We start from the raw sequence: 24,024 nt of genomic DNA, 5'->3' as shown, positions 1-24,024 counted from the left end.
TCTGAGCTGGAACACTTGAAGAACCTCCATTAACCCTGAGACGATCTTGGGAGGCTAGTTCTCGGGGAGAGCGCCGTTCTGCCATCTGCAGCCTTTATTTAAAAGATTGCTGAACCGAAAGCACAACAAACGTCAATATAAATGTATTGATCCGACGTTGGCCCGCACACACCTTTTATTTACTCATGTTAAAAAGTAACAAGTGAAATAGATGCATAATTATATTTGCATTGCTTCTACGGAACAGTGTGGTTCGCTGGTTCTACGCCTTGATGCCATCTTTAGTGTACATGTTATGGGTGTGAAGTATTCGTGGTTTACCTTTGGTCATTCTGGACCTCCAATCCTAATTTATGACCATCCATCTCTGCACTTAAAGGTCCCGCTGACCAAAGCAATGGAGATGTTTCTGTGGCTTCTTACAATGTTGTTGGGTTGTTGTTGTTTTGGGACATCAATGGATGTCTTCAGGGTTATGTTGTTATGTAGGAGTCTAGCATTCAGTAAGGGTAAGGGGATAGCTTCTGAACTCAGGACAGACTATTATTTGGAACCTGAGAAAATAGTCACAGAAAAATATCTTGAGTTACACGAACACCGTGGCTCATGGACAGCATAGTTCACAACACTTGAACACAGGCTTTGTCCTCATTAATGGCACAGGGGTTTACGTATCTATTTTTGGGATGAGGATTGTTACAACATGTTGCTTCCAGGCTAGTGATGGCCAGTAGGGCAGTACCATAGTATATTTACAGTTGTTTAACAGATTGCAGAGAAGCTCAACCTGACCGCTATTGTTAACCACTCTCTCTTACACCTGACTACCCCCCGCCCGCCTCTTGACCCAGCTCTCTCTCTCTGTCTCTCTCTGTCTCTCTCTCTGTCTCTCTCTCTGTCTCTCTGTCTCTCTGTCTCTCTCGCTCTCTCTCGCTCTCTCTCTCTGTCTCTCTCTCTGTCTCTCTGTCTCTCTCTCTCTCCCTCTCTCTCTCTCTGCCTCCGTCTCTGTCTCTCAATCTCAGTCTTTTTCTCTTTGTCACACACACTTTATCTGTCACACATGATGAACATTGATCTCATCACAAAATATTATGTACAGTCTCAGAGGTCGTTGTTTAATCTAGAGTTGTGTTGCTGTACGATGCATTTGGAAAGAGATGGAAAATGTAACGATTGGAACTGCATGAAAAACAACCATTGTTTACCCGGCATTCATTTCCACTCTGCAACTCTGTGTGTGCGTGTGTGTGTGTGTTTATGTGTGTGTGTGTGTGTGTGAGTGTTTTTGTGTGTGTGCGTGTGTGTGTCTGTGTGTGTGTGAGTGTTTTTGTGTGTGAGCGTGCGTGTCTGTGTGTGTGTGAGTGTGTGCATGCGTGTGTGTGTGTGTGTTTGTTTGAGTTGTTTGAGTTCTGTGTGTGTCTGTGTGTTATTTTCTCTCAGCTGCTTTCTAAGTGTTATTTGTACTAATTTGTAAATATATACAAACAAACGTTTATGTTTTCTAACAATTTCCATTACTCATAAAATTTGGTTTACAATTGTTGATCATCAAAGGTCAACACTTATTTAACAAATCATCTTGTTCATGTATCAGATAATGAGAAGAGCCAATCATAACATGTACTAAAGTGCACAACACATACACACAAACCTGCACACATACGCACCGCACCAACCCATCCCACCCACACACACACACACACACACACACACACACACACACACACACACCCGCTCACACAGACAAACACATCTTCATCCTCCCTCTTTCTCCTCTCTATCTATCAAGCTGTCTCTCTCCCTCCTCTCTCTCTATCTAGCCACCTATCTCCTTCTATGTCCCTCGCCCATGGGCTCTCTGTCTGACATCAGCTGAGTGGAGTCCATTACTGCCAGGTAATGGCTGAATGTCACTATGTCAGGATGTCATAAAGCTGTGGAGTGGCCAAATGGGTTTTGTTCAGGTTCAGGTGACACTCCTACACACAAACTCACACACAGACTCACACATACACACACACACGAATAAACAAGCAGATGCACGTGGGTTTGTGCAAACAGATGCAGAGCCCTTTTTTCCAGGAAGCGTCTGATCATGTGCAGCCTCAATGTGTTTGGAGTACTCGTCTACGACGTGTTAATCGCTCATCTGCAGGCGCTGTTTACATATGGAGAGGTTGCAGGGGTCCAAACACACCTCGTCATTTCCAAACAGTGTGTTGGGTCTTTGTGAAGAAGGACAGCCACTTTTTTTTCGTTGAATTCTCTATTTATATAAAGTTGAGTTTCTTGAAAGTCGCTCAAACGTGTGATATAAAACGTTCTTCCCTGCCTTTCGTCCTTAGCTAAAAATATCATTGTTTTATCTAATTCATGAGTGTGCCAGTCTGTCCGTTTTGTCAACTCATCCCAAATGTTCCATAATGGCGGACGCTTTCCCGCTCACACATTACTTACGCTGTCATGTCAGCTCGAATCTGACACCACAGACATTCGTCAATGTCTTTTTCCTGGGGAAAGGGTCGCCGTCACACTGTTGGGAAGGTGAAGAATGAGATGCTACGGCCTTCAAGAAAACAAGGAAGAGGAAACTAGGAACAGGGGGGGAAACAGTATATTGTCGTTGCATCGTAGCCGCAGGGGCGCACACAGATGGTAAATTGATGGGTTCTGAGTGCAGTGGTCATGTGATCTCCCTCTGCTCACTGAGTTGGCTCTGTGGGGGGGGCGAAACCGAGGAAAGGAGAGGGGAAAGGGAAGGAAGAGTAGTAGAACACTGTTGACATGTCTAACCCGCAGTCCTTCTAGCGAGTAGCTAAAGTGCACCTAGGCCCTAGCGTGTCCAATCAGTGTCATGGGATTGTGCGCGCCCACACACACAAATATACACACACCCACACACATATACACACACGCGCACAAAATTGCCAACCCCCCAATACTAAAGCTGAAACTTTCTTATCACAACATTTGTAGAACACCCTTTTTTCTTCTGTGCTTGTGCTCTTTTAAAGGTCGATACATTCCCAGGGAAGTTTTTTATGATTAAAAAACACATAAACAGAGAAACACACACACACAAACTACTCCAACGTCCAACACTCAGTCCCAGGTTGCATCAGTAAAAAATAATAGCACATTCAGTGAAAACATATTATGTTTGAGAAAGCACTGCTTCATGCCTGCTGTTCACCATCTACTACGGATTAGAAAAGTGTCACCAGGTTCTCTTTGACTCATTCTAGCCTGTGATCGCCCATCTCAATGACACTCTGTCTCTCTCCGAAACAGTGGTCGGGGACGAGCATGGCGGTGGACGTGGCGGTGATGGGCGAGGCCCAGGGGCTCATCTCGGACATGCTGGCCGACCCCTCCCTCCCCCCCAACACCTGCAGCTCCCTGAAGGCCGTCAGCACCCTCCTCAGCACCCAGTTCTCCCTGCGGCCGCTGCACCGGCCCCGCTTCCCCACCGACCCGCATCTCTGCTCCGACACCGAGGAGGGGGGCGGGGGAGGAGGCGGTGGGAGGGTGGAGAAGCTGGCCCTCCCCAAGGTAAGAGGTCCTGGGTGGCGCTGTCGACACTGTTCACAAAGGGGTCCTCGTGGGACAAGTCGCAAACATCCGATTTTAGATGAATAATGTTGAGCCTGATGGCAGACGAGCTGAGATCTGAGGGACCGTGGCGATTCACTTTGTTTCGCTTCGTATTTGTTCTGACCAGTCAGGTTGCAAAAAAAGGTTTCAAATCAACACCGTGGTGACTGGCCACTCACATAGAAATACACTTCCCACAATCCCCTTCTGAAAACGTCATCTATTTGCGCAAATAAGTTTCTCACATATCTTACAATACAATATCTCAGAAATAGAAAACAAGGTGTAACTCCGCCCCTTTCGGTTCTGGATTCTGCCTGAGGCTCTGTGCCGTCTCCCCCCAGAGGTTTTGCTATCACAAAGTAGGACTTTTGGATCTCGTAACACTCATTACAGGTCTGCCCTTTTATATGGGCCGTAGGTCACAGACCCTTTTCACAGAGCTGTCCTAGCAGTGCAACACAGGTGTAGTCTCCTACATTAACACTGGTTAGGGAGTTAAGTTTCATTTGTGTTTCCTTCCAATAGCGGCAATGGTCGATGTGTGTTACCCTAACCTTCTACCCTGGCCCTGGTGCAGAAAGAGAGCAGACACATAATTTGTGTTGTGAGCTACCATTTCATCCTTTCAAAAGATGTATACATTCAGGGTATATAAAATACGCTTTTGAGAAAGGCATCCATTTGTTTCTTACTTCTCCCCATATTCATCTTATATCAGATCCCCCAGTCTTCCCTGCACAAAGACCCATTTATAATTAATCCCGTAAAGTGATAGGCCTATTGTAGGCCCTAGTGTCCTTGGTTCATATATTTGATGCTCACAACAGGGTTTATAGTCTGGCGCACACACACACACGCACACGCACACACACATATACACACACATGCACGCACACATATGCACGCACACACGTCCACAAACACATGCACACAACACAAGCACGCACATAAGTCCACAGACACACAGACACACGCATGCAAAAACGTACACAAACAATCACACACACAAACACACTTGCATACACATACAAACACACACACTGATATGCAGCACCTGACTGTGTGCACACTTAATCCCCAGCCCTCAGCGCTGGCCTGGCACGGTGCTCCTTAATGCAGCTGAAGAAGACACACTAGCTGGGAAAGGCTTTTTAATGTTTCACTAGACCAGCGCCTCAGAATGAAGCCATCCACTTAGGACGGCCGCTAGGAACTGAATAAAGTGTGTGATGCCAGGCAGGATGGCGCTCTGTGTGTGTGTGTGGGTGTGTGTGTGTGTGTGTGTGTGTGTGTGTGTGTGTTCCTGCTCCAGTGTGTGAATGGAGCTCGGTGAGGGAGTTGATCACGTCAGGGCCGGCTGGGCGTTAGTAAAGCCTTTACAGCTGCTGAGTCAGCGCAGTTTGTTGTATTTGAGATAAACAGGGAAATAAAAATTCTTCTGTTATTTAATTCAGTTGTTCAATAAAAAGACATCATTTTCAGTTCTCAGTTTTTTAGTTTAGTGTGATCTTCTTCCAAGAAACTATTCTGTTTTAATATCCATAGGAGACACTGAACTGTGTTAAAAGATAGGATACATAAGAGAAAGTGAACCGTGTTAAAAGATAGGATATAGAAGAGACAGTGAACTGTTAAAAGATAGGATATAGAAGAGACAGTGAACTGTGTTAAAATATAGGATATAGAAGAGACAGTGAACTGTGTTAAAATATAGGATATAGAAGAGACAGTGAACTCTGTTAAAATATAGGATATAGAAGAGACAGTGAACTGTGTTAGAAGATAGGATATAGAAGAGACAGTGAACTGTTAAAAGATAGCATATAGAAGAGACAGTGAACTGTTAAAAGATAGGATATAGAAGAGACAGTGAACTGTGTTATAATATAGGATATAGAAGAGACAGTGAACTCTGTTAAAAGATAGGATATAGAGGAGAAAGTGAAACATGTTATAATATAGGATATAGAAGAGAAAGTGAAACATGTTAAAAGATGGGGCTATAGAAGAAGCTTCCATCCAGTCTAGTATATCTGGCTAAATGTTATCCATCATCAATCATCTCTTTCTGTGATTTAAAATCACTTCAACTTTATTATATTGTGTTCTGTCTGAGTAGTCTCAAAGGGCTTCCTAGGCCCCCATTAAGAGGTTTTGGAAACCTTGAACCCTGAACCATCCAACTGCTGGAAAACCCACACAGAGACCCTGAGGAGGCACGCAAAAATAGGGACACCCATTTTAGATAGCATTCCCAATAGCTCAAACATAATTATATTTATATAATAAATATAAATAATTGTATTTACTTTAAGAGTTGAAAAAGGGGAAATATTCAATTGGACTGGATCAGTCAAGTTAAATGACAGATTGAGAGCCATTCAAAGTTAGCTAGAGCAGTGAGAGAGCTTTTCCTGTGTTGTTTTCACCACAATCCTTTGTTGCCCTCTACCTGTAGCCTGCACTCATGATTTATGCCTAGTACTATATTTGTGAGTATTCCAGGATGGAAAATCTAATTGTCTGTGTGTGTGTGTGTGTGTGTGTGTGTGTGTGCGTGCGTGTGTGTGTGTGTGTGTGTGTGTGTGTGTGTGTGTGTGTGTGTGTGTGTGTGTGTGTGTGTGTGTGTGTGTGTGTGCGCGTGTGTGCATATCTGTGTAACCCCATTAGTGACCATAGAAGCAGTCTCCATGGATTGAAAGCCTGATCTCACGACTTTATACAAACATGTGTACACAGTTTGTGTGTGAACTGTAGGCCTATGGTACACATTCAATAGATAATTCCCATACAGTTTCTATTTTTAGGCACAGCTTTGACATAAATGCATATATACTGTCTACTTCCAGCTGAATGTTGTGTAAACTGCACTGTGTGCCAAAGCTTTTCGGAGCTAGCGGTTAGCTCTGCTTCCATTTCCAGCCCAAGCCTATCTTAGATAATTTAGCTGATGAATAGTGAAGATCTCTATTAATGCTTGCTGGTATGATTCTTCAGCATTCAAAGTTTGATAAAATTGTGTGTGTGTGTGTGTGTGTGTGTGTGTGTGTGTGTGTGTGTGTGTGTGTGTGTGTGTGTGTGTGTGTGTGTGTGTGTGTGTGTTACAGCGTCTGAGGCGTAGCCTGCCCCCAGGGTTACTGCGGAGGATCTCGTCGACCTGGACCACCACCACCTCAGCTACAGGGCTGCCCACCATAGAGCCTGGACCAGTACCCAGAGACCGCTCTGCCAGCATTAAACTCATCCCTGACAGGTTAGCTGGAGATTCTCTCTATCGCTCTCTCTCTTACGCTCCCTCTCTCTCTCTCTCTCTCTCTCTCTCTCTCCCCCTCCCTCTCCCCTTCTCCCTCTCCCTCCCTCTCTCTCTCTCTCTCTCTCTCTCTCTCTCTCTCTCTCTCTCTCTCTCTCTTTCTCATGATGTGTGTGTGTGTGTGTGTGTGTGTGTGTGTGTGTGTGTGTGTGTGTTGAACTAGTGAGTCGTGGAACAACTCCCTGATGCTGACCATCTCTAAAAGCCGCTCCATGTCTGCCTCCTGCGCTGCTTCCGTCACCTCCAACCACTTCTACAGCAAACCACTGGCGAGAACAGGTGTGTGTGTGTGTGTTTTTGTGTGTGTGTGTGTGTGTGTGTGTGTGTTTGTGTGGATACTGAGTAGATGTGTCGGAAATGTTTCAATTTCCGAAATTATGCAGAAGGCTTCTCCAACTCGTCCGCTCCTCCGTTCGCCGTGCTGCGGCGCTGATTGTTCAGTAGCCTATTAAACGTACGCCCATTATGTGAACGCACGTTTTTTTTTCCATAGTCAGCCGATCCGCGGATCGCGTGGCTTCCGAACCGTGAGGGTTGATCCGTTGCACCGATAATAGCCCCTCGTTTCAGATCATAACTCCCCCAAATCCATCAGAAAACCGTGACACTGTAAATGGACTTTTTCCTTTTCTGGTTGCAGGTTACCCTCCTCCCCCGGCCTCCCCCCTGGGTTCACCCTGCCCCTCCCCCCCACCCCAGGCCAGCCCGCTCTCCAGCCCCATTGCTAAGACCTGCCCCGTGGAGCTGCCCGAGCCAGCCAGGCCCCCGGCGGAGCGCACCCCTTGTCCCGGGGCCCCCAGGAGCCGCCATCGAGCCCTCACACACAGCCAGAGCGCCCCCAGCTCCACCACCCTCCACTGGAGACCCCCCTCGCTCTGTACCGGGTAAATGCTGGGGGGGCGGGGTATGTGTGTGTGTGTGTGTGTGTGTGTGTGTGTGTGTGTGTGTGTGTGTGTGGGGGGGGGGGGGGGGGGGGCACAAGTGACCAAAAGACTGAGAGAGAGTTTGTTTCTGTGTGTGTGTGTGTGTGTGTGTGTGTGTGTGTGTGTGTGTGTGTGTGCGTGTGTGTGTGTGTGTGTGTGTGTGTGTGTGTGTGTGTGTGTGTGTGTGTGTGTGTGTGTGTGTGTGTGCGTGTGTTTGTGCGTGTGTTTTGTGTGTATGATAGTAATTGTGTATGTGTTTGTATGTTAAATGTGTGTGCGCATGTGTTTGCATATGAGCTACTTTGTATATTTTTTCAACACAGGTTTTATGTAATCAATGTTTGTTTAAAGTTGCAAGATTTGGCCAATTGTCCTCAACACTCGAAACAAATAGAGGGCAGCATATTACTAGAAGGTTGTGGTGTCCACCCTTATTGTATTCTAACTTGTCTGAACCGTGTTCAGACGTGTTCATCATCAACTTGGCAAACGTATTAAACAGTGTTATTATACAAGCTATCTATTTACGTACCGATATGCTATCGCTTCATAGCAAACGTTAGCATTAACTGTTAGCTGTTTACTTACCAGTCTAGAAGAAATTTTGCAAAGTTCAGCTTCAAATGTCACTCCTTTACTCATTACGAGTTTTCTCCAGCGGTGGAAAGCAGCACTAATGTTGACTCTTGTTTCCATCATTTATTGGATGGATAGAATATGCTCTCTGGGCATTGCTACTGTTTCATCCTCTCATGTTGGCCTGGGGGCCGACGTGACGCAGTGGCCATAGTGATAGTGATTTCTTGTGGTACAAATCTGTGGTATGAGAGGGTACACACTAATGAGAGAGTACACACAGACGTCTTTGACGACATAACTTTTGTACTTAATTTTTGAGTGTTTGAAACTAATCGTACACGTTGCACCTTTGAATAACCTTTGAAGATGTTTATGTTGTCCAAAGAGTTATAGAGATAGAAGAAATACTTCAATGCTGTCTTTTCTACTTCTGTCTTGCACTCTTCTATTTTCTCTTCTGCTTCCCGTTCTCATTTCATTTATAACCTTATTTGTGCATGTCTCTGGTAGCTGTGGCCGGCCCCTCAACAATCGTCTGAACCATGGCACAGAATCTATAGACAAAGAGGAGAGAGTACCCCACACGGGTGAGAATGTTCACTGGGTTTACCATCAATAGTGAGAAATAGTTCATCATTTAAATCAATGCATGACCAATTCATATGCTTCACAATAAACAACACTGTGTTGTATCCTCAACCAAACACTGTACTTACAACAACTAACGTCACAGGAACGATTTAAAAAATGTTTTAAAACCGCCACCACGGTTATAATACCTCCATTTCCATCCATGTTGTCTCTGAAGATGAGCGTGCGGTTGCTTCATCGGACTACGACAGCACTTACGACAGTACCTTCGAGACCAACCACAGTGACAGCAGCGACTTTGCACAGAACGATGAAGAGGGGGAAGGGGGGGGCAAGAAGCCCCCCGAGGTCCGGGATGGGCCCGGGCCGTATCGGACCGAGGGCATCAGTCTCCACCCCCTTGTCCCTGATTCCCCCGAGGTAGGCCTACACACACACACACACACACACACACACACACACACACACACACACACACACACACACACACACACACACACACAACACAAATAAAAGCGTTAGTTCATAGTGAAGTATATCAGCTGCCGATGGATGCTTCTCTAAGGAGAGAGAAAGCAAATAGTTCTCAGTATGACTTTTTAGGATAAAGAATGTTTTTGTGCTGCCGATGCAATGAGCCAGCAGATATCCCTCGTTTCTTACAGCAATGGATTTACAATAAGAACCTATGCGTTGGTTACTGGATGCTATTCATTGTGGAGATGCAGGAACAACGGGTGCGGCTTGTTACATTGATATTAGAGTCCTTCTATTAATACAGTCCCAGTATGACGCAGTCTTCGTTTTTTTCTCCATGGTTACATCACCAGGTTTTGTTTGTGTTAGTACTTGTGTTCTAGCATGAACTTGATTTTAATTTTTTTTTAAGTTGACCAAGTCGAAAGATGTGAAAACAAAGCTTTTTCTTTCCAATTCTGGAAAAATGTTTCTGTACAGCCAAAGTATTGGTTCCACTAAATAACTTAAGGTGCAAAGGACACATCTTTTAGTACACATGCTCTATTGATGTGTCTGATTCAACGTTTTGAGGGGATTTATTGCATAAACAATGGCCTCGATATGCCATCGAAAATTAAGTCCACTTCAGAAAGTGTCGGGAAGTGAAAAGTTGCCATGCATATAGAGGACATCTCCCTTAACAAGGGTCCTGAGTCCTGACAATAGCGCAATCAATGTGGTAACCGTGTCAATATTAAGTGCTCAGTGAAGCGCTGGGTACCACTACACCAGCAGGCAAATCACTGGGGAAGGGCCGTCCCTGGGCTGTGAATACATGTTCGTCCTAGTTTTAATCCTCTAGTTTGAATTCCCTGTCTATCCTCTGACCTGGGCACCTTGACCTCTGACCCAGAAGGAGAAAGCCTCCCAGGCCCTGGAGGGGGTGGGCCTCCCCGACCTGGAGCCCCTCATGGCGCAGCTCAACAGCTGGAACTTCCCCATCTTCAGCTTGGTGGACAAGACCCACGGCAAGACCGGCTGCATCCTCAGCCAGGTGAACGGCCACGGCTCTGTCCATGTGTCTAGCAATGTAATGAAAGTACTGAGTGATGAACACGTTGTCGTTTACTCGGTATTGTGCACTTTCCATGAGGCACATGCTGTCTCTGAAATGTGTATTGTTGTTCTCAGCCTCACTTCCAACTGGCACCATAGTACTATGTACTAAATGACTGAAAGTATTAAATAACTACATCTACTGAATGAACTGAGTGTACTAAATTATTTATTGTACTAAATTACTAGATGTACTAAATTAATAAATGTAATAAATTACTAAATTACCTAAATTTAAATATTCACACAATCATCATACAATTAAATCACACACATCTTCTGAACTTTTCAGTGGGCTTGATGTTCTCATTGTCATGACTGAGTATTAAATCAGATCTTTCTTCTGAACAAGGTGTCCTACAAGCTGTTTGAAGACACAGGTCTGTTTGAGACATTTAAGATTCCAGTGCAAGAATTTATGAACTACTTCGGTGCTTTGGAAAATGGATACAGGGACATCCCATGTAAGTTGTGTTTTCTTAAGGCTAATTATGCCTATAAGGACCCTCTCTTTAAACCTCTAAACCACCACACAATGGTATTAATTGGGATACTAACACCTGATAAAAAAAGTAACAATAACCAACAAGTAAACCCATAGAATTGTATAATATTCTTTATAACATTCATTCATTCACGTGTGTAGAATTTCATTCACAAATTTGCCACTTGTTTTGTGGGGTAATGTCGCCCTCTAGATGTTTAACAGGGTATTACATTCTGCTTTTTTTCCCAGACCACAATCGGATTCACGCCACCGACGTATTGCATGCAGTGTGGTACCTCACCACTCAGCCAATCCCCGGCCTGACCCACCAGCTGGAGGACAGCAGCACACACCCAGGTCAGTACAGACACACACTCACCAAAGCACACACGTCACAGGAAATCCCAGTGGATAAGAATCTCCATCAGACCCACCATCTCCGTCATCATCATCATCATCATCATCATCATCATCATCATCATCATCATCATCATCATCTCACAACAAGCAAACAAAGACACACCAATACCAAGTACAAAAAATAAATGTATATTTATTTCTCTTGTTCCATATTTGTATGTCTTATTCATTGTAAAATTAAAAACAAAACTTTAAATGTTACATTATGACTATCTCTTTATTAATTGTATTATGATGATATTATTTCTCAATCCGATTGATATGCATTTGACTGGACGTCTCTGACGCGGCCTCCTCCCCCAGACTCTGCCAACGGCCTCAGCCCCAGCGCCACCGGCCTGCTGTGCTCCAAGATGAACCCCCAGCAGGAGGGGGGCTACGGCTCCCTGGCCGGGCTTATCCCGGCCCTGGAGCTCATGGCGCTGTACGTGGCCGCTGCCATGCACGACTACGACCACCCGGGCAGGACCAACGCTTTCCTGGTGGCCACCAGCGCCCCACAGGTACAGGCTCCCGCCTCTGCATCCTGTACCAGGAACGCTATCTGGAGATGGATGGAAGAAGGCGCAGGGAGCCTGGGAATTAGAACTGATTACTGTGGATCCTCTGGTGGTCTGCGTACATAGAAAACCCCTGTGTGCTTGTCCCATAGTACACATGTGTGATAGAATTGAACCTGCTTTTCCCATAGCTAACGTGTGTGACAGAATTGAACCTGCTTTTCCCATATTTCTCGTGTGGCAAATTTCATGGATTTGATTTTCCCATATTTAGAAAATTCAACATAGCCTACTTTAACGCGCCACAAAAATGAAACAACCAATAGGGAATATCCATCAAGCTGTGTTAATGTCGCCCCCTGCAGGCGGTTCTGTATAATGACCGCTCTGTGCTGGAGAACCACCATGCGGCGTCGGCCTGGAACCTCTTCATGTCGCGGCCAGAGTTCAACTTCCTCACCAACCTGGAGCACGGGGAGTTCAAGCGCTTCCGCTTCCTGGTGATTGAGGCCATCCTGGCCACCGACCTCAAGAAACACTTTGACTTCCTGGCTGAGTTCAATGCCAAGGTAAACATAGGAACGACATGTTTGATTCACAAAACAAGGCAAAACCCGCACTTGGTATGATCCTCATTGTCTTGAACTGCAGGTTAACGTGGGAGCCCTATGAAAGAACTGATGTTAGTCCTGAGGGGGAGACAATGGCTCCCCCTGTTTAATGATATCTCCGCTTGTTCCCAGGTGGGCGACGAGGGCGTGTCCTGTATCGATTGGACCAATGAAAATGACCGTCTCTTGGTGTGCCAGATGTGCATCAAGCTGGCAGATATCAATGGGCCGCTAAAGTGTAAAGAACTGCACCTGCAGTGGACCGATGGTATCGTCAACGAGTTCTACGAACAAGTACGTGGCCTTTCTTAATAAACACAATTAGCTCCTGAAGCTATTAAGTCCCTTTTTTAATAAACACTTTTGGCTCAGGAAGGTATTCGGTACCTTTCTTAATAAACCCAATTAGCTCCCGAAGCTATTCAGTCCCTTTCTTAATAAACACATTTAGCTCCAGAAGGTGTTCAGTCCCTTTCTCAATAAAGACATTTAGCTAAACATCATGCGTTCTGATTGTTCCTAAAAAGCTTTTTTTTTCATGCAATCTGATTGTTCTAAAAAATTTATATTTTTCAAGCGATCAGATTGGTCGAAATTTCCAACTACCCTTGAAATATATGATTATTATTAACCAATATGATCGCTCAAAATGAATAGAAAGTTTTGACCAATAAGGTCGCTCAAAATAAATAGAAGATTTAGACCAATGAGATCACTCAAAATAAATTAAAATTTTCAACTAATGAGATCACTCGAAATAAATATAAATTTTTGTCCAATGTGATCCCTCGAAATGAATTGAAATTTTCGAACAATCAGATCACTCCGAATAAATATATATTTTTTGACCAATCAGATCGCTCAAAATAAAAGAAATATTCAACCAATAAGATCGCTCAAAATAAATATACATTTTCAAACCAATCAGATCGCTCAAAATATATTGAATACTCAGACTAATGAGATCCCTCGAAATAAATGTTATTTTTTAACCAATCAGATTACTCGAAATTAATATATTTTTAAATAAATAAATTTTTGACGCCATCAACACCACAGCCACCATCACCACTATCACTACCACTATCATAATTATTTTTTTTCCACCAATCAGATTGCTCAAAATATAGATAACAATTCTACCTATCAGATCGCTCAAAAAATAATTAATTTTGATGGCCCTCCACGATAGTGGTTCAAGCCTTGTTTTATTGAACACTTTCAATAGGTTGATATCTTTAAATACATATCCAAGAACGGGGTTGGATAATAAGCACTAAACGTAATCGTTCACAACCTGAACAGTATTGAGAACTTTTAACTGCATATGTAATATTTCTTCTTAACCAGTAATATCGAATCTGGCTTTCAGTAATGTTCTTTGGCAACATTCAGGGGCCCACGTATCGATGTAGTCGCATCTGTGTTAATCCAACCGGTTACCGATTCTTATCGGTTTACACCCCTCGTAGTCATTTTAGGCCTAGTAGAAACAGCATCAATAGTAGTAGTAGGATTCAGGGTAATGTTCCTGGTTATTATTAATCCATGTATTATGAATTATTCTTTAGCTTAAGGGGGGTGTAAGGACACAGAGTCCTGGAGCGAGCAGGGATTCAACATGGTGAAAGTGATTCAGCCTTTAGCCATATGAATGGTTCATTCTGTTTTCACGTGACTCGCCGTTACATATAAACATCAGAATATCACATTACTGTCAACATCTCTCCCATTTTCTTCTTATCCCCATTCTTTGCTGATTAGTTTTTTATATCCAAATTAGGTGAATGTCATTCCATTGATAATTCACTGGAAATCTCAATAAGTAGCGATCGGATCTCGAGAGAAATATATCTGCGTGTTCAATGACTCAGAAATGGTTACAGGCTAATCATCGACCGGGTCCTTCTATTCTATAAGGAATGTATTATTGCCTGGCAACAGATTATGCTATTGAGTAGCAGTGCATCTGATTGGTCAGGCTAGAATTGTGACGAAGAATAAGAGAAAATGTGATTAGGCGGACAAACATCACATGATGGCATCCATAGCAACAGCATGATTTGAAGGTGAACGCTTGCTGTGAAGATCCATAGGGGAGATTATTGTCACTGTCAATAGATGTAGCATATTTATGTTCTCCTGATAATAGCATTTGAAAGAAAGAATAAATAAAAAGAAGGAAAGGAATAATGAAAAAAAATATTTTTCTAAAAGAGCATTCTGCATATTTAGTCTTCCCAATTTCAACATCTACCCCTGGCATTAATGCTCAAAATACACAAACTTCATTTTTTTTTGTTTAAATGAAATAATACCCTGGTGAACCATGAGTGTCCTTTTAGCTCGAGAGAGAGAGCCGGAGAGAGCATGGGAAAAAGGCAGACACGGATTGGGGGAGGGAGGTGTAGTGAGAGAGGGAGGGAGGGAGGGGGAGCAACAGAGAGCGATAGAGGGGGGAGGGAGGGAGGGAGAGAGTAGAAGAAGAGAGAGAGATGGGAAGGGACTATGCACCAAGGAGCGAGGGAGGGGAGATGAGCACAGGGAGGGTTTCCTTGTCACACAAGAGTCTGACCTAGATGTGTCATCAGGCTGGCAGCTCTCATTCTTAATCACAAAGATTGCACCACCATCAAAGAGAGCTAATTAAAGGGTCCCTCATCAAAACAGAGTAAACACACTCACACACACACACGCACACACACACACACAAACACGTAAACACACAAATGGACAGCCATGATGTGCACTTTTTTGCTATAAGAGCGAGGAACAAGGCCAGAGCAGGGATGAAGGGTTATCAAGCCATGGCAGTCTCTCCTTCTCTTCACCCAACCTTGTCTTTCTCTATTCCTTTTATCTCTCTCTCTGTCCTCCCCTTTTCACATAACACACACACACTCACACACACACACAAACACACACACACAAGTGTGTATGTTGTGACGCCCATTCAGGTTTTTGTTAGTCGCCATGGCAACAGGAGCTCTTGCCCCCGTCCTTTGAAACGGAACATTCAAACACGTTTATATGGATGCTCTGGTCATGTACGTCTGAGGTGGGGGCCATTGTAATTGAAATCAAGGAGAAAACTCAGCAGTATACGTACGTGGCCTTATCGCTGTAAGGACCATGGTATAGAACGCCTTAAAGATCCAATTTTAACAGTGGCACGGTGTTACATCTGTATTCCGTCAGATAGTGTTCTATTTTCAAACAAGCTATGAAAAAAGACTGAGCGCAAGCTGGCTAATTTTATGCTTCTTCATAGGTGGATAGAGGTTGTACAGAGATGACAGAATGGGGCAGATGTAATGAATTGATTGTTTTTTTCTTCCATGGGGATACAGTATCTATGCATCCTTTATGTATATCTAGCTTTTCCTCAGCTAGCTTTGTTCAGGGCAATTTGCAGCCGATAAGCCACATAAGCTCAGTGTGGCCCCTAATCCAGCTCCCCTAGAACAGGCTCTCGCACGTTCACGTCCATTAGCTCGGTCAACATCTTTCAATGGCCCTTTTCTTTGGCCGCTGCCTGGTTTTAATTCTCCACTCACCGCGTGTTAAGCCAAATCTATGTATTAAACGGCCGTTTCTGCGAAAGACCATGAGCTAGCAAAAACAATATAACTCCAAATGGCCCAATGCCCACACATTCACAATCCAACATCAACAGGTATTATACAAGTCATGTGAATTGGCTTTGCATCTTTTCGTCTGTATACACATGAATACCTGAATAAAAGAATGAAAGTCCTTGTTTTTATCCGTCTTCTTGTGTATACAAATACTGATCTCACCCCTATCCTCTAATAACACCCACCGTCAGCTGAGCCTTAGATATCTATACATAAATACACTATCCCTGCCATGTCTTTTGTGTTTTCTAATCTTATAAAGCAGCCAGTTATAAAATGAGCTACAGTCAGAACTGGATGGTATTCTGTTTGTGGTCCTCTTGACCCACTTTCAAGGAACCATTTTCCAGAGGCAACGAATGGGCAGTTGCCAGCTTACACATCAACATACTGGCCGAGTACAAGGGGAAGCTGCAGTCTCCCAGACATCTTATTGGTTTATATGGCTCACATTGTATTAAGCTGCTGCATTAGGTCAACATTTGGAAACGAGGCATATCCAAATGGCAAATGAAAAACAGCATTCAGGTTGGCTCGATGTCAATTCATGGCGCTGTTGATACTCAACCGGGTATCACCTGGCATCCATTCGTCTTTCGTCTTTGGTATTGTTCTGATGAAAATGACATAAATCAGAAGACGCTTCTAAAATATACAAATGAAGAACAGTGTTTCTTTGAAACGTATCAAAATGATTGCTCAACGTGTACATCGTGACTAAACCAACTCACAGGGTATATTTCCCAGGAGTAAGTCCCCCACCCATGACATTTCATGATTCTCATATTCCAGGAATGTTCTCCGTCCCAAAACACTCACACATGGAGGCTGAGCTGCACAGTGACCTTATCTGTAATGTCGCATCATCGATTACGTCGAAAAGTGGCAAGGGTGGGGCCAAAGGATTCCACCCTTGACACTTTCAAAGTTAATTATTTGAGATACTTTTCAGGCAGCAGGTAGGGCTTAGGGGCATCATGGGTACTGAATGATGCCTCCAGTTCTTCATCAAACCCAGAACCTTTGGGCTCGAGTCAAACCCCCTAATACCACCACTATCTTGCCCCCCCCCCCCCCCCCCCCCCCCGAAAAAAAAAAAAAACTGAAGAGAGAAGGGTACATTCCAGTTCACCAATGATTCTATGCTATGCTATGCTAGCGCTATGATGCTAACACTTATTGTTGTCGGCAGGGCGACCAGGAGGCCAGCCTTGGCCTCCCCATCAGCCCCTTCATGGACCGCTCGGCGCCCAAGCTGGCCGAGCTGCAGGAGTCCTTCATCACCCACATCGTGGGGCCCCTCTGCTCCTCCTACGACTCGGCCGCGCTCATGCCCGGCTGCTGGGTACAGCGCCGGCCTAGCGCCACCCCCACCGACACCACCACCACCACCAACACCACCACCAAGGACATGGAGGCCGGCGGTGTCGGGGAGGAGCTCGAGGACGATGAGGATGAGGATGAAGACACAGCAGAGGAAGACGATTCGACCAGCTCCGACACCTCCCGTATGTACTGTATACGAATCCCACCGTCATTACCATTCAACAGACACATGCTGTCCTCTCCCTGGGGGCAGCACCCCGGGGACGGAGCCATTGATTCTCACGGCATGCTAATAAACCCGTTGATATCTAATAAGATAGCCACACAGGAAGCTAAAAAGCAGTATGTCTTTGAGTCTCTGCTTGGCATGTTTCCAAATCTAATGAGGCCCGAATCGACTGCCAGGCGGATTTCTGAAGGTTTGTAATGTGCTGCAAAAGGCTTTAATCTAATCGTATTATCTTGACAGCTCAGTTCTGGTTCAAAGACAGACAACACAGTTTGGGGGCCTTTTGAGTTTCCTCAAGGCATGTCCTAGTTTAGTCCTGCCAAGTAGTGTGCGTTGCACATCTACGTTGTCTTTTTGCAGAAAGAATGCTTACAATAGGTTCTTCAGTCTGTTTTTTTTCCACCAGAAAGTGTTTATTACCTCTATTATTAGACCGTTAATCCTGCCCTTTTTTACCTCTCTGTCTCGGTGCTTTTACAGAGATACAAGACCCGCTGCGGAAGACCAGGAGAAAAGTATTTTGCCAAATCACACAGCACCTCCTCGACAACCACGAGATGTGGAAGAGGGTCATCGCCAAGGAGAGCCAAGAGCAGGCCCAGAAAGAGGATTCAAACTGCCTCAGTGGCCCCGGCGAGCCAATCACAGCCATCATTCACGAGGAGGAGGAGGAGTCAGCAAGCAAAGAGGAGGAGCCTGTCAACGGCGTCGAGGAAGAGGATGAGGTAGAGCCGATCGAGGGAGAGGAAATCTTTCCAGAATCAGAGACATTGGTGGAAAAGGAGGAGTAGCCAAACGTAACCTATTTTCTGATGTTCAACCAACTTTGAACTTTGACCTTTTAAACTAATACAATTTATTTCCTTCTTTTTGATAATCTCTTGATGCGGTAGCCAGCACATCACCTTGACACAACACTGTAGAAGATGTTCCGGGTAATTTGTGCCTCAGAAAAAAAATAACAGGGTGGAGATGCACGGATGACGTCTGCTAGGTGCAATAAGCAAGGGGTGGGGGGTGTGTGTGGGGGGGGGGGACTTAGATAGAAAAAAACCCAAGAGAAAGAAATCCTGTATGTCTGTGACTGTGTGTATAGTGTGTCTTATAATTAGCGAAGTATGTTGCCAGCTGTCTGTTGCCCTCATCTTAGAAAAGAGTGTCAATCTTTGGAACCACGGCCGACAGGAAAGGCTCTTCATATCATTAGTAATTGACAGATCATCCCCGCCAACGAGTAGCCATGGGTGCATCCGAATACTAAGTATATACTATTTCTGTGCAGTGTCTACTACTTGACCGTTAATGTAGTACGTTCTACAGCTATGCGTAGAACGCCTCCGAACGCTTCCCAACACCAACGAAACGCCACCGGATGTTTGGAGATTACGTATTTCCCCTCTGTGTGCTGCACATCAGATGCCGGCAAAATTAAAGTCACCTGCGATAATGTACCGATTTTTTATTTTTTATTTTCACCGCAACGTTCTTCTTCTTTGGTTACCAGACTCCGGCTGAATTGTGGGATAGCGTAGTGACCTACTGTTGTATACTGTGGCGGTAGTACGCATTTGGAAACTTTTTGAATACTACACAATGCGTACTGAGCATTCGGACGCGCTGTATTTGTGACGTACTACAAAATGCCTACTATATAGCAGTCAAGTATGAGAATTCGGATGCAGCTAATGTCTCTCACGACATCACCAGTGCAGAGGCGTCCCCTGGAAGCCTCTGGCTTGTGAAAAAAACCCTTGAGAAGCAATGGCCTGAGCCTCCTGTGGTTCAGCCCAATGCCTTTTAGACTATAAAACAAGCTATAAGAACAAGCAACATCATGTCTTCATGCAAAGAGTAAATACAGACCGACCGACACACACACACACACACACACACACACACACACACACACACACACACACACACACACACACACACACACACACACACACACACACACACACACACACACACACACACGCACACACACACACACACAAGGAAACAATAAGAACACATCCCACGCTCAGAACCGAATACAACGTTTAACAAAGAACCCTGTAGCTCTTCAAATATGTAATTCAAAAAGCTTTATTCTCGCTCAAGGAAACCGCATACAAAACACACGTTTTTCTCAATTCACACACACAATGATTATTCAATGTTTCATATTCTTTAGTTTCCATCCCTGCTCTATTCCTTGTGTCTCTTTATGAAAGTCAGTCGAGTAACCTATCCCATCACAACGCTCAGGAAGACCCAACACAGCCGGGGAAGCATACTGAATCTCTGAAGAATCATATTATGAACTTTGTTACGTATCTATCAGACTTATATGGTAGATAAGATAATGATGAATCTAAACTTAATCCTCACATGCATGACATTTAGTCCGTCAATGTCACTTTTTTATAAAGTTAAAGTAAGAAAGCCATCCTTTCAAATACACATGGTGAAATAAAGAACGGCGTGAATCTACTTCAATTCCTTCAGGGAGTCCAACTACGAGCTCCCCTTGTCTGGTGCAGCCATGGCAAACCCGTAGGTAGGCCTAAACACCAGGCAGATCAGTGGATCATGGTCCATATAAAATGTATCAATTGTAGCTGACCTGCCAGGCTGCACCTGGCTAGAAGACTTCATCGCTCCACATTCCCTGCCTGCTTAAGCGACAGCTAATCATTACTTCATTTCACATCTTCCACGCTATCTTCCATTGAGTTCAATGCTCCGAAGGTCAGGGAACGTACGCTCTACAGGTCGTCTCACTTATTGACATAGTGCGGGTTAAAACATAGTTTTAATAAACATTTAATCAGGTGAATATACTCTTTTAAAGAAGAAATTACTGACTTACTTACCTCCATCATATATGTTATTGTATATTGTTCACGGGAGCTCTGACTGAATGGTATGTAGGCCGTGTGTTCATGTGAACCAGGCCAGGAAATAATCAACAACTCTTGAAGGCCCTTGAACATGTTGTCCCCATATTATACCAATAGCACATTGTTAGTCGATCCTTTGACCCAAGGGAATACTTTAGTATAGATTCCACTAGGATCGGTGTCACAGTCAGGCTGAGGGTGAGGGGTTTCAGAGCATGATGAACGTCCCTTTAATTTGACATTATGGAAAAGGAAATGGCATTAGATTCAGATGGAGAGAATGCTTGGATTCCTTATCAGTGATTTATGCACTTCTGGAGACGCTCACTCACTAACGCACACTCACTCACCATCACTAACCTCTGACCAGGTCTAGAACTTTAACATTGATGGAGATTGGGATCCTTATGATGACGATGATGATAATGAGGACTGTAGGCATAATTGGTTATTTTTTAACCAAAACCTGGATTATGAGACAATGAGGTTTGATTGAAACGCATGCTTTTGTCCAGTTTGAAGTTGTTTTACCTTTTTTGTTTGTGTTCCAAACAAAAAGAGACACTTTTATATTAATTCCAATTCATCCATCAATATTTTCAAATGAAAGTTATAGGATGTGCTAAAACTTAGAAAGGAAGCAAACATACATTTGTACTCAAGCTTTCCATGGCCCATGTTGAATTGGCATTCTAATTTAAGGGAGATTAAGAGATTGATGAAGGAATTGAAGGTGGATCTAATCGTATAATGGGGCAGTTTCTCTGCCACTAAGCTCATTAAGAGTTTGGGTCATTACGTATGCAAAATAGTTTCATGAAAGATATCTCTTAACGATGACGTCTTTCTTTCCTCCCAACACAAACAAATACCAGCAAATGAACTTGGTGAACCAAATTGTGAGGAGTGCTGATGGATTTTCTACAGTACATTTTCAACACTGTGTCCAAATCCTTTACTTTATTTGTTGCTAAGCAGTCGAAACAGGCGTTGTCTCAAGTCTTAAGACAAAGCTGTGTCGAACTATTACACTTTTCTCACGTATTATCTGCATTCACTGTAACAGTTGAAAAGCTAAAAAATGGTCGAGGTTTAGCTTGAATACATTTTACATTTTCTATGGTTTGTGGCAAACCAACATACTTATTTGTACAACTTTGAACTATAGATTATTTTGGGACTCCAACACAAAGACAGAGAACGTCAGACAAAAATAAAATATAACTATTATTTGAATCATGCAGGAACGGTAATAAGACACAAGTTTTGAAATAACGTAAAATCCAAAAGTTAATGTTGCCTTGGTAGGACCAGTTTTGAACCTCTATAAACAGAACTGGTGGCTCGTGTTTTATTTTTTGTCAATATAATGTAAAGCTTAACTCTGAGGGTGGCTTTATGTACCAATTCATTCACTTTTCTTGGAGAAAAATAACCTCCAACCTTCCCTAGATAAACTGAGGAATTATTTACAGTAAATCTACCTTTGGTCAGACATCAACAGCTAACTGCACTTACAGTCTAGTGGCTCAACCCAGTCAGTGAGGGTAAAGGCTGAATACTCAAGAAGTAATACGAAAATCAATGCTACCTAGCGACAATAGGCTAATGAGGGTTTAAGTTAAATCAATTGTATTAACAATATAGCTCTTTAGAACTATAATAAAATAACCCAGAATGTGCTGTCTTTGGCCGCTAGGAATCTTATCACTTCGTTTTCATGATTTAACCATATCCCAAATGCTAAAATCGTATAGAGCAAGCCGATGTATTTTGATACAAATAAACAAGCTTCTTCTAAATTGCACATATTCATCCATTTAGACATTCTGTCAGGGCTCTTCAAGTCATCTCTCGGAAAAGTGAGTATGGAGGTTGTGATAAGCCCAATGGTGAGGCCCAACACCCATGCATTGACACACGTGATACTCTAGCTGCATCAATGAATGGTCTTATGTACATCCGTTTTTAGAATTCATTCTTTTAATTCTGTATAAAAGAAGATTCATATGTGAGCCAGTGTTTCCAGTCATGTGGCCGTGGCTGCACTCGTCAGCGATCGGTCCCAGCCAATCTGTCGATATTGTAATCCACTCGTATTTTGTACTACTTTTATTTGTTGCCTAGTAGACACCTCACTACATGTTACTGTTGGCTTCACATGCTTACTTTTGTTCACAAAAGCACATCCCACTTGAGCTGTAGGGAGAGGACAAGGGCCGCCGTGCACCAGATTCACTTGTGCAAGCCAAAGACGTGTTGAGGTCTCTGTGTTTACGTGATACGCACAAGGAAACCTCAACAAGGAGGATTCGGTTAGTGTGGTCACTATCTTTTCTGTTGGTTGGTTGTAGAGCAGGTGGTCTGGAAGGGCATCGCAATAGTATAAACCAGTGTAAACACTTAGACATAGTAGAGTATGAGGTAGTGCAAAAACATGAAAGATCACGTTTATCAAATGATTTAAATAATTACCGATCTCACGTCCTTCGTCAACATGTTTTTTCTGTCGATACTGTTTGCATAACTGCTATGTCTGTGCAGCGCTAGCACTCAAGGGGAATGTCCTTCTAGGGCATGAATCTGAAGGCGTATAGGCGGTTTGAACCAAAAACACTGTCGTTTATTTTCTATTATGTGTTATTTCTGCTAGATGCGGGGCCTATGTCCTTGCAACCATACAATTTTAGCATGTATGTGCATTGTTTGAATGCTAATAACCTTTTTTCTTGTGACAAAGGGAAAACCAAAACAAAGTATCATGTTTAAAACAAGACACGTGAGACTAGTATGTTTCTGTTACTTCACAGACTTCAATATTTATGTTTTGCTCTATTATCTTGCACTTAACACTTGTAGCAATACCTATAGAATGGGGGAAATTATGCGATTCACAAGTATTTGTTAAGAAAATACTACATGTTATTCCTGGTAATTTTGTAAAAAAAAAAAAAAAAAAGAAATATGAGTATATGCTGTACAGATTCAACAAATATATTACAACAAAAACGTTTTCCAAAAATATTTATTTTTACTGTTTTGTAAGTTAGACACAATACTGTAGCTCCTCTATTGCCAGAATAAATGGAAGTGCCTCTTGACTGTGTATAACAAACTAACTATACAATATACTGAGATTATTAGAAGCTGTCACTAGCAGAACAGTGTTGATGTTGTAATGTGAACATGGTTTAATAACATTTATAAATGATAAACCTTTGTGTTTGTGAGTCTTTTTATGTACTATTTCTACACTGTGCTACACAAAAGTTGACTGCATTTTAGTACTGACTTCTCTCATAATGATCAGAAAATGACTGTTTGATAGTTGATGCTTCTGTCTATGTTTGTGT

At 43.3% G+C, this 24,024-nt stretch overlaps 1 protein-coding gene across 3 annotated transcripts in view; it reads left to right on the top strand.

Annotated features, from left to right (window-relative positions):
* LOC307073987 (cGMP-inhibited 3',5'-cyclic phosphodiesterase 3A-like) overlaps positions 1-18,707 on the top strand; it is a gene marked incomplete at its 5' end in the record, with an annotated part of 38,451 nt that extends 19,744 nt beyond the window's left edge. For 2 of the 3 annotated variants that reach the window (XM_079733963.1, XM_079733965.1), the window contains 14 exons: positions 3,292-3,552; positions 6,705-6,850; positions 7,071-7,186; positions 7,548-7,791; positions 8,920-8,996; positions 9,218-9,420; positions 10,373-10,513; positions 10,928-11,039; positions 11,312-11,419; positions 11,786-11,985; positions 12,348-12,551; positions 12,726-12,887; positions 17,424-17,739; positions 18,267-18,707. In XM_079733963.1, coding sequence (XP_079590089.1) covers positions 3,292-3,552; positions 6,705-6,850; positions 7,071-7,186; positions 7,548-7,791; positions 8,920-8,996; positions 9,218-9,420; positions 10,373-10,513; positions 10,928-11,039; positions 11,312-11,419; positions 11,786-11,985; positions 12,348-12,551; positions 12,726-12,887; positions 17,424-17,739; positions 18,267-18,577 — 2,601 coding nt within the window. In that variant the 3' untranslated portion in view covers positions 18,578-18,707. The remainder of the gene's footprint in view (positions 1-3,291; positions 3,553-6,704; positions 6,851-7,070; positions 7,187-7,547; positions 7,792-8,919; positions 8,997-9,217; positions 9,421-10,372; positions 10,514-10,927; positions 11,040-11,311; positions 11,420-11,785; positions 11,986-12,347; positions 12,552-12,725; positions 12,888-17,423; positions 17,740-18,266) is intronic. The other variant, XM_079733964.1, reaches the window with a different exon arrangement.
* Positions 18,708-24,024: the final 5,317 nt, after the last annotated feature.

The sequence above is a fragment of the Pollachius pollachius genome, assembly GCF_949987615.1.
Source record: "Pollachius pollachius genome assembly, chromosome: 3".
Classification (NCBI taxonomy): Eukaryota; Metazoa; Chordata; class Actinopteri; order Gadiformes; family Gadidae; genus Pollachius; species Pollachius pollachius.
The sequence above is the reverse complement of the archived record's forward strand: the minus strand, read 5'-3'. Positions and strand labels throughout refer to the sequence as shown.